Source organism: Pantherophis guttatus, chromosome 2 (assembly GCF_059756535.1).
Source record: "Pantherophis guttatus breed Tessera chromosome 2, ASM5975653v1, whole genome shotgun sequence".
Lineage (NCBI taxonomy): Eukaryota > Metazoa > Chordata > Lepidosauria > Squamata > Colubridae > Pantherophis > Pantherophis guttatus.
The window spans coordinates 133470909-133479352 of record NC_142064.1 but is presented as its reverse complement, the minus strand read 5'-3'; the positions used below and the strand labels follow the sequence as shown (position 1 = coordinate 133479352).

Sequence of the window (8444 nt, the reverse complement as noted above, 5' to 3'; positions counted from 1 at the left end):
ATTTACCATGCCCCCAATGCTAGCTCAAGAAGACAGTGTTGAATTAGGTTGGCCAATAGTGCAACTGATAGCTTCATTTGTTCTTATTCATAACAAAACACTAGTTGTCAATGAGAATCTAGGCACCAGTTCAGACGGCAAATTCAATGCTATTGTGAGCCCTTATTTTTCAATGGAAAACATGCGAAACCAAAATTCTACAGTCCTTTCTCTGGACTTGCATTGCATTCATTCAACAGCAAGCAGAATTCTGAAGTGTTCTTTTTTAAATGAAAGAATGCACCACAGTTATGTTTTGAAAGGTACAAAAAAGTAATATAAATTAAAAAAAGAAAAGAAAACTAAAATACCTTATCATCTGTCCCACTTGCCAGCAAGCTCATTTCTTTTCCTATTAACCTGAGAAGATCCTGGCTACACCTGCTGTGCACTGTTATTGGAACTGTCACTAAGGAAACAGATACCCTGTTGGGACAAGTTATATTTCAAAGCTCTTGCCAACTTGCATTTTTAGCATATCAAGGGAGCAAGGAAAAGGGGGGGGGGGAGAGATGGGGAGGAAGACAAGTGACAGGATGTCTGAAATGCTTGTTAAAAGGAAGTCTGCAGACATTCAAAACACATTTTGCTTCTTTTAAACAAAGGAGAAAGGAAAAGGAACCCAGGAGAAATTAAAATTAAACACGTCACAGAAGAAGCAACAGCATCATATTCAGGCAAGGAAACAGTTGGAGAGCAAGCGGCATTAAGGTCCTGAGAAGCTAGATTGATCGTGACAATAGCAACACCAATAACAGAAAACCTGCATTAAGTTTAACATGCCACATATACATTTACACATATATATATAGACATATGTGTGTTTTCTAGTGGGTGGAAACTGAGGAATAACAAAAAATTTTGTATAGACTGGTAGCACGGAGTTACCCAGCCCCTTATAGGGCAATGCTTTATTTAAAAAAAACCACATAATTAGGAAGACAAAATAGTGGACGAGTTGTCAAGTTGCAAGCTCATGATAGCTGCACTCTAACTATCGCTCTGCACCTTTTCCTCTGGTTGTGATTCAAGCTAAACATTGGCCAACTAGCAAGAGGTCAAGGTCAGTCCAAGATACACACGCACACACTTTGACAAGAAGCAGAAGAAAAAGGGAGAGATTACTTCCAATTCTTCTTTTTTGTTCTCAATCTACCCTATGATAGCAATGTGCAAGAAACTCGGTATTTATTTTGGAAGAGACAGATGGAAAAAAGCAATAGGTGACATCATCTGAAGGAAAAATAGGATGGAAAACCTTTGACAAAAAAACCCCACCAAAACAAAAAGGTAAGAGGGGAAGCAATTTGGAATGTATGCCCCCATCTACTTGTCTTTGAAATAGTCCATGATTTAAGGCCACAATCGAAAAGCTCACTGGGTTAAACATTTCAGCTTAGCTTTTGAAATGAACATGGCTTATAAGAATATTGAATCTTTAGCATTTGCAAACAGAGATAATTTTTCCTGTTTCCTTCCATTGAGCTAACTCTGACGTTGTCCCCAAACAACTTTGTTTAGTTACATCCTGCAGCTTAGCACTGTGTAACTTTGAACCTGTTAATGTAATGCTTATGAATGATTCTGCAACTACTCAGATTCTAAAGGTATAAATCACTGTTTCTCAACCTTGGCAACTTTAAGATGTCTGGACTTCAACTCCCAGAATTCCCCTGTCAGCCTAGAAGTCCATACATTTTAAAATTGTGAAGATTGAGAAACACTGACATAAATCATTCCATTTTTTTCCCTAGACACAGTAAGAGATGCCCTTGTGAATGTTCTTCCTTCCCGTTATTGAAATACGCCTTAGCTCTTCCCACCTGGTAACTTAAAAACCAAAGAATTCCCATTGTGTTTTGATGGCTTTCGTCTTGAACTACAAAAATTAAAGTCTGTATTAGAGAACAACATGGCCAAAAAGGTATCCCTGATAATATGCATAGTACAAATTATGTGATCTACAATGCATACAGCAGGCCTGCCATTTTCTCTTCCAGAACAGCAAAATCACCCATCAGTTGCAGCAGCTAATAGTGAGGGTTTCTTACTCTCTTCACAAAACAATTTGAACAGTTCAAACCGACCAAATTATGGAGCTTACCACCTTCAGAGCCATGAGCTGGAATCCTGTGTGAAAGTGTAGAATGGAAGGTCAGGTACCATGGTGATGGATATGCTACAAAAACGGTCGGGATGCTAAAGTTTTCCACAAAAATGGCCAGCACCAGCAAAACATCACAGCACCTCCCAAGAACTGCTTTCTCTTGCTACAGTAGCCAAGACAAGGAAGCACCACAAGTAACCAAACTAAGGGAGGCTTAGTGTTAGCGCAATGTATACCTGAACTTTAACCATTTAAGATCACACTGTATAAGGCTATCCAAATGGTTGATTCTAGATAGGATCAGAAATGGTCTCTAAAGTATGGCAAAATGACTTATTCCAAAGTCACCCTTTGGAAAGATGATGGCCCTATGATAGATGTTTGAGGCCAGGACCTATGTGAGATATACTTTGTTAGAAGCTCCATAGCTGCCCTTCACTCATTTTTAAGAAATCAAAAGAATAAAACAAATGAACAAAACAAAAACTGTATCCACCCCATTTTGAACAAGGGGCTTAGTTATGATCAGGTCTCTCTGGCTGCAGTTCATTGGTTAGTTCTATGTCATGCAATTGGCGACATCATCTGCCAGCAGACTGGGACTGCGGTGCCATAATGACATGTGACTGTATGGGCATGTTCAGTTCTGTCCTTTGGTTGGCCATCTGAGTGAGGACTGAAGTGGCAACAGCTTCAGCTGCAGAGCGGACGTTCAGCCCATTGGGAGATGCAGTCACCGAACTGTGCTGGATGACAGGAGCTGGAGAACCGGTGGGCTCAGAACTCTCTTTGGGGCTTTCTGATTTTTCAAGAAAAGGGAAAAAGAAAATGGCATTAGTGATTAGGCTTGGCTTTACAGACTTCTACAGAACATGCTTCAGCAACTATTCTGCCAGTTCTCACTCATTTTCTCAAATGAGTTGCTCTTTTTTGGCCACAATATTCTCTGTACAAAAATTCAGTTTTAATACAGGCTTAACAAGCCTGAAAATACAACTCATTCTGATGCTAATCAAAAGTATCTGTATAATCTTGTGTTGGATACACAGAACACATTATCATAGAATTTTCATTTTACACAGCATATTATGTGAATCCAGCCACTGTATTTCGTAAACCATAGTTTATTGTTGTGTGGAGTCAGCCGATTATGGTTTCTTTGATTAAAAAAAAAATCAGCCACATATCTCAATAATAAAACTGAATGTGCATAACTGAGAAGAATTTGATTGGCATTATTTAGAGATGCCAATTGAATTTCTTTCCCTACAGCTAAGGCTTATAATGTGAACTTCCAGAATTGAAGAGGAAAAAGAAAAAAAATACAGTTTTACAGCAGTGGGGGGGAAAATTAGCCTTTGGGGGAAAATAGGGTTTGTTCTATAGGTGCAAATGTGTAGAACCTTTTTCAACTGGGTGTTCTTGAGATAATATGGACTAACCCATCCATCATCCAAAGGAAGAACTGGCCATAATAACTGGGGTACTGAGAATTCTATCCCCAGCAGTTTTAGAATAGCTTAGGTCAGAGTTGGTGTCCTTGTAATATTCAATTATAGAATGCTTTTTAAAAATCTTAACTGATTCCAAAATGCTACTTCATAAAACGCTGAAATCCTAAAATCTGTATTTGATCTTGATAAAGGAGAATATTTGTAACTCAGGGTTGAAATTGGGGTCCTTCTCTGAGCTTGGTTGCTTTTTTGCAGACGTTTCATTACCCCAAACTAGGTGACATCATCAGTGCTACAAGAAAACAACCAAATTCATAGAGCACCAAGGACCCCTGCATTTGACCCCATTTGCCCTGCCTGATTCTGCTTACCAAGATAACCTTGTGTTTTCTTCTGTAATGCAGTGACAGGGCAGTCCTTGTGAGCCAACAATAGTTGTTTGAGTTGCGCAACTTCATTCCTTAATAATGTAACTTCGTTCTATGAGAAAGGAAACATTTAATCTCATTGCATTGGTTCAACATCCAATCTTGAATCTTGCTAAGTGTTCATTTGAAACAGTGAGAGAACAATCAGAGGTACAACATAAATATGAAGGAATTTACAGATGATGGGTTTCAGCCAGCACCTTTTACTCATTGCGTAGCTTAGGGAATGCTTCATTCATCATGCCCCCTTTTTTAGCATTAAAACTGCTGTGGCTCAAACCTATGCCTAAATTGTGTCTTTTGCTATTGGGATATCTTTGAAACAGCCAATATGGAAACCTGGTAGTGAACAAGGAGATTCTAATCTAAGAAACCTTGAAATAAAACATGTTTTAATTCTGAAAATCTTTTGAGATAAGTCAGGCTAAACATAATGCACTTGTGCATTTGTACACAAACACACACACACTCAGGCAGTAGTTTCAAATCTTTTCCACCAATGAAATATAAAGTGGAAGCAATAGGGCTGATGCAAAGTACCTTGGAAGGGCTTTACAAAAAATGGTGCTGAAAAATCACAAAGGCAAAACTAGTGCATCTTCCAGGTTTACTTTTATTAGCATACTAGCTTCACGGAGTGCTGGAGTTATTTTTGGTTTCTAGCAAACAGAGGCTGCTTATAGGGAATGCAGGTAGCAGCCTGTTTTAATACTGGAATTGAAGCTGCTTATACTTCATGGTAGGCTTGCTTAGTTGCATTCCTTGTGTAAGTCTCTCAAAAAAGGTGGGAACACCATATCAAGGGCACATGTGGAAATAACTCAAGTGTATTAACATTCTTATTATTACCACTGAAAGTGAGATTACACTGAACTTCAGTTTATCCCTCAAAGACAGAACTACCCCTGTTGGCTGAGGTCCAAGAACCAGAAGGCTCAATTCTTTTTCCTCAAAGGCGGGAAACTTTAATTAAGCTTCAGGATAAGTTAAGCAACATGGTAGTAAAAAGCAAAGCCAAAAATTCATAGCAGCGCAAATAGCTTGGCTCACAATCTAGCACCAGCAATATATCAAATCAGGCCAAGGTACCACAGCAGACAGGAGAAGAAGCTAAGCTTCCAATGTTAAGAGGCAGATGGGAAAGCATGACAAGGTTCCCTTTATGCATCGAGACCACACAAAAGTTAAAATGTCTTTCTTACTCATAAGAATAACAGAAAGTTTCTCATATCAGGATATTTTGAAACGACAACAATATATTGATAATAACGTATTAAATGTATAGATGATGGGAACAAAAAAAAAAAGAAGAAGAAGAAGAGGGCTATCAATTATCCTTGTCAAAGGGGGAGTAAACAGAACTGCTGCAATAAGATTGGAACTGAGTGGTAAGATTTTCTGAAGAAGTCCACACTGACAAGTAACAAGAAATAAAAACGACCGAGGCCCTAATGTCTGTTCCACAAAATGCTCATTCCAACAAGGAGCTATAATTTAACCAAGGGAACTATAATCTGAGAAAGCGTGTGTTAGTAGAACGCATTCTTTCACAGAGACCTCAAATCTCCCCGCCCCCCCCCTTCCTTGGCAAGGAAAGCTCCTCCAGATGGTAGACAGCCAAGACCAAGAATACCTACTGCATGCCAGGATCTTCAAAGATAAGTAATAAAGGTCTCAGAGTATAAAAATCACCTCCACACTACATTCGGATCCCATAATTTCAGATTATATTGGCTAGGAACAAATTTATAAACAACAGATCTCACACTACCCTGGAGGATGATGGTCTTGAAAATAAAGCAAGGATAGATACGATATTAAGGGTACATTTATCATACTGTAGGCATGTTGGCAAGCCTGCTTACACTTAGATGGATGTTCTGTGTGGTGAGCTCTTCTGCTTTCTTTTCCAAGGACGACACCCAGAGCTTGCGTTTCTGGCGGCAGCGGGAGGCGGCAGCGCGGTTCCGCTCCAAGAAACGCTGCCTGCGTTCGTCTGGATCTTCATCTGCTGTGCGTCTCCGTCGGCCACCTGTACTTGGTGTGGGTTGAGCTGGGGAAACCTGAGGATGAAGGACAAATAGATGGGCAGGCTATTCAGACAGAGGATGGGGCAGATTGTTCAAAGAAAAAGAGGAGGAACCTGTGGCTTTCCGTTGTTATTAAACTACACCTCCCAGCATCCCTTGCCACTACTCATGTCCACTAGAACTGCTGGAAGTTGCAATTCAGCAATTATCTGAAGAAGCCCACCTTGTATTAAGAACTCAGCAGTCATACATGGACCAAAGAACTCATCCAAGCAATTTTGGGGACTATTAATACTGCCCTAATGCTCTCAAATGCTACTTTACTGTTTAATGTTTGCTTTTATTATTCTTGACTGCTTTTATTATATTTTGCGTGATATTTTTCTGTAAACTGTTCTGATATTTTGTCTGAGAATAAAAAGTAACACCTGTAATCATTTAATGAACAAACAATAAATAACACTTTCCTCTGATTTGTCTGGTTCCCAATAGTCTCTCTGTAAAATAGATGTGCAAGACGCATGGATGTCTATTGCATTTATCTGCAGGCAACTTGGAATATTCAGCCATTATTAGACTTTGCACCCTTTTATTAATTTAATTTTTTTAAAAACCCTCCTCTATTCCCTTGTGCCTGTTCAAGCATTATTTTTGCAATGAGATGCTTGTGTGGTAAAGGCAACACTGTAATAGTCACTTAAATTATTTTTATTTTTAAGTAGCCAAATGGAAATAACTGCCAAAAGCAAAAACAAATTTGCAGGTTCCCACCTTAGCTCAGCCTCCCCAAATGGGCTCTATAATTAGACAGACAGTTTCCACTTCTCTATACTCGCTGTCAGTCAGGCAACATATGGACAGTAAACTTCTGGAAGCTCTAACTGACAGAGCAGGTGGTAATTGTGATGGAAGGCTGGCATTTGGTAAGCTGGCAGGACCAAATGGGGTGCATTTAAACTCAAGTAATTAAGATAGGAAGAGAGACAGAGGGAGAGAAGATTTGTAAATACTGCTTCTCTGTTTCTGACTCTGTCCCCATTGCTGTTGTATCTCAGTGATAAACATCTGGTAGCAACGCTGGCAGAAGCAATGGAGGCTCACCCTAGTCTATCCACCTGCCCAGGGAATTAGAAACCGAGTGCCTTAAACCTGGCACATCCTGCAACTAGAAAACTGTAATTTGGCAACAGGGAAAAACAAGATACTGAATTTTCAAGCTTATTTTCATTTGCAAAATTTGAAGTTTGTTCTAAAGTAGTTTTTCAGAAACTGCAAAAAGGAGAGTTGGTTCTCTAAGGAAATGGGGAAAGACTATAGAAAGATGTACAGGAACATAAGGGAAGAGAGAAATCCAAAACAAAGTATTTATTTCCAGATAACTAAAAGACTGCTGAAAGCTGATGACGGTTTTCCTTCCCTTCTCCAGAAATGATTACATTATTGTATAAGAGGGTTCATTAGCCCCTGATATACACTCATCACATAATTATCAGATCATTCTTGTTTTTATAATGGTTCAAAATCTTAAATTCGTATTTGTTCTTTAAAAATATGAATAAATACCATAGCAAATGATGCCATCATGCTCTCTCTAATACCATAGTTAGCTCAAGTCCCTACTTAGAAGTTCCCCATTCCCCTTTTCTTCACAAGGACCAGTACATTTTTATTTTATATAAAACTCTGGCTCCAAATAATAGCTGTTGGGTTTTAATTAAGTATCATACGATCTAGCAAGCACCCTTACAAATTTCCACAGCAGCTTTCCTAAATTTGGGCTCTTTCCTTTGGCTGATGAGCCTGCCAGCTGAGGAAGGATGAGATGTATTGTAGTCTCACTTCTGTTTCCTGAATCCTTACTTAATCCAATTTGGCACTTAACCAACCTGTGGCTGGGCTGGAGAAGGTGCATCAGGGTGCTGGATAAGTATCTGACCCTGTTCAGGATGGGAAGTCACCATTGTGCTCGCTGATCCCACCATCATGCTGCTGCCGTTCAGTGAGGAAGTAATTCCTTGCGTCAGGCTGGCTTTTAGCCTCTGCATGGGATGAAGACAAAACAAACACTAGGAGGAGCCCAACTTTCTCCTTGTTGAGATGGCACAGTGGTTGAAAAGCAGTATTACAAGCTGACTCTGTTCACAGCCAGGAGTTCAATCCTGACCGACTCAAGGTTGACTCAGTCTTCCATCCTTCTGAGGTCGGTAACATGAGGGCCCAGATTGTTGGGGGTAATGTGCTGACTCTGTAAACCGCTTAGAGAGGGCTGAAAAAACACTATGAAGCGATATATAAGTCTAAGTGATACTGCTATTGTTGATGTTTTAAACACATACTTGGAGTTTGCTAAAAAGTGGCAGAATGTTGAAGACAAGGGGCAGTAAAC

The 8444-nt window shown here is 39.6% G+C and overlaps 1 protein-coding gene across 3 annotated transcripts in view; it reads right to left on the bottom strand.

The window, feature by feature from the left end:
- Positions 1–394: 394 nt before the first annotated feature.
- LOC117662657 (cyclic AMP-dependent transcription factor ATF-7) overlaps positions 395–8444 on the bottom strand; it is a 116595-nt gene continuing 108545 nt past the window's right edge. For all 3 annotated transcript variants that reach the window (XM_034412128.3, XM_034412131.3, XM_087886772.1), the window contains 4 exons: positions 7945–8097; positions 5894–6091; positions 3972–4080; positions 395–2945 (listed from right to left, as the gene is read on the bottom strand). In XM_034412128.3, the coding sequence (XP_034268019.2) occupies positions 2728–2945; positions 3972–4080; positions 5894–6091; positions 7945–8097 (678 nt within the window). In that variant the 3' untranslated portion in view covers positions 395–2727. The remainder of the gene's footprint in view (positions 2946–3971; positions 4081–5893; positions 6092–7944; positions 8098–8444) is intronic.